This window comes from Carettochelys insculpta, chromosome 32 (assembly GCF_033958435.1).
Source record: "Carettochelys insculpta isolate YL-2023 chromosome 32, ASM3395843v1, whole genome shotgun sequence".
Classification (NCBI taxonomy): Eukaryota; Metazoa; Chordata; order Testudines; family Carettochelyidae; genus Carettochelys; species Carettochelys insculpta.
In genome coordinates, this window is record NC_134168.1 from 601,119 (window position 1) to 603,304 (window position 2,186).

The window sequence follows — 2,186 nt, forward strand, 5'->3', positions numbered from 1 at the left end:
AGCCAACTAAATACCTCAGCAAATCTCTCCCTTGAAAGCTTAAATCTGACAGATTTAGAATAAAAAGTAAGGTCTCAGAAGCCAGGTTTTTAATTTTATTTAGGTATGTATATTTAAATGCCTATTTTCTTCTGAAGAAGTGGGTCTTCCCCGCAAAAGCTCTCGACGTAAAAAAATGTTAGTCTGTAAGGGTGGGTAGACATTACGCAAAAGATCAACCCAGTCGGGGTTGATCTTCCAGAGTTTGATTTCGTGCACCTGATAGAGACTCACAAAATTGGACTATATGTGGTTGGCAGTCAACCCAAGTACTCCTCAGTACTGTGAGGAGTAAGGAAGGACAGTGGGAGAGTTTCTCCTGTCAACCTTCCTCTGTAAAGATGGCCAGGAAAGTCGATCACAAATAACTCAATTCTCGCTATGCAATTGCTGTAGCTTGAATTGCACATCTACAATCAACTTTCCTGCCTCGCGTAGACAAAGTCTAAGTTGACACCAGACTGCTTGTTATCTGTGTAGCTACAGACTAACGCAGATACACCTCTGAGACGGAGTGCCTAATAGACTTTCCCATGCTAAAGCAACATGAGCACAGCCTGAGAATCAGTACCAGCAAGATCTCAAGCAGAAAAAAAATTCACATCCTATTGAACATCTTCCACAGAGCCTCTTTCACTTCTTTATTTCTCAATGTGTAAATGAAGGGGTTTAACAGGGGTGTTATAATAGTATTGAAAATGCTGATCACCTTGTTCATTTCCACGAAGTTCTCCTTGGAAGGCCGGACGTAGAGAAAGATGGTGGAGCTGTACCAGAGAATCACAACGGTGAGGTGGGCTGAGCAAGTGGAAAAGGCCTTTCGCCTGCCTTTGGCCGACGGGATCCTCAGTATGGTGGAGATGATGTAAAAGTAGGAAACTAGGGTGATGGAACATGACCCCAGGATGACAATGATCGCAATGATGAAAGCTGCCCTCTCAATGAGAGACGTGTCTGTGCAGGAGAGTATGATCAAGGAATCTATGCTGCAGAAGAAGTGATTGATGGCGTTGGGGCCGCAGAAGGACAAAGTGGCCATCAGAGATGCTGGGATAGAAATAACCAAGAATCCAGAAACCCAGGAGCCAAAGGCCAGCAGAGCGGAGAGGCTGCTGTTCATGATGGTGCTATAGCGCAGAGGGTAGCAGATGGCCAGGTAGCGGTCGTAGGCCATGGCTGATAAGAGAATTTGTTCTGTGCAGCCGAGGGAGAACATGAAATACATTTGCAGGATGCAGCTAATGAAGGAGATGGTTCTGCTCTTCCCCAGCAAGATGGCAATAGTCTTAGGGGCCGACACTGTGGTGTACCAGATCTCCAGGAAGGACAGATTGCAGAGAAAGAAGTACATTGGGGTGTGGAGTCGCGGCTGAACCATCACTAAGGCGATGATGGCGACATTGCCTAGGATCGTTAAGACGTAGATCAGAGAAAACAGCACAACGAGGTACATTTGGAAGTGCCAGGTGCCGGGAAAGCCCAGGAAGATGAATTCTGGCTGGCTCGTTTGGTTTTCTGTTTCTGTGCTAGTCACGAAGCCCATCTGCCAAGACAAAGGAAATTGGTGGTAGCAGGCAGATAACAATGCTGTACACCTGGTTAGGGTGTATCTACACATCAAGGTTTTTCTGGGATAGCTTATTCTGGAGATATTATTACAAAATCAGATATTCCAGAATAGTTCATCCACACTACAGGGAAGCCCTATTATTTCAAAATAGTGTGTCTACACGCAATACAGCCTATTCTGGATTACAGCCCCTGTAAACACTGCTTCCAGCAGCTCTAATCCGAAATGTCGTGTCTGCACAGCAGCTTTATTTCAAAATAAGCTATTCTGGAATAGTTTACTTCAAAATTGCCCCTATTCCTTGTCAATACAGCCTTTATTCTGAAATATTTACAGGAAACTCTCATGTTCAGGAGTCCCGGGACTGAGAAGTTGCTGGATATTCAAATACTCTGGATGATAGAGACGTACACCGAGCTATGCATAACGCTAAAGAAACACAAGATTAGATACTAAGAAACAAACAAAAATGTATGCAGAGTACTTTATTTACCAATAGAGGTAGTACTGTATGCTGTAAACTTATAGGCTGTGCCCACACTCAGCCCCAATAATGACAGTTTGATGCAAATAAGCA

General features: G+C 44.2%; 1 protein-coding gene across 1 annotated transcript; it reads right to left on the reverse strand.

Moving 5' to 3' along the window:
- Window positions 1–637: 637 nt before the first annotated feature.
- Window positions 638–1,582, reverse strand: LOC142004478 (olfactory receptor 6F1-like). The gene has a single exon (XM_074982122.1). The coding sequence runs from the start codon at window positions 1,580–1,582 to the stop codon at window positions 638–640; it is 945 nt and encodes a 314-aa protein (XP_074838223.1).
- Between the last annotated feature and the right edge of the window lie 604 nt (window positions 1,583–2,186).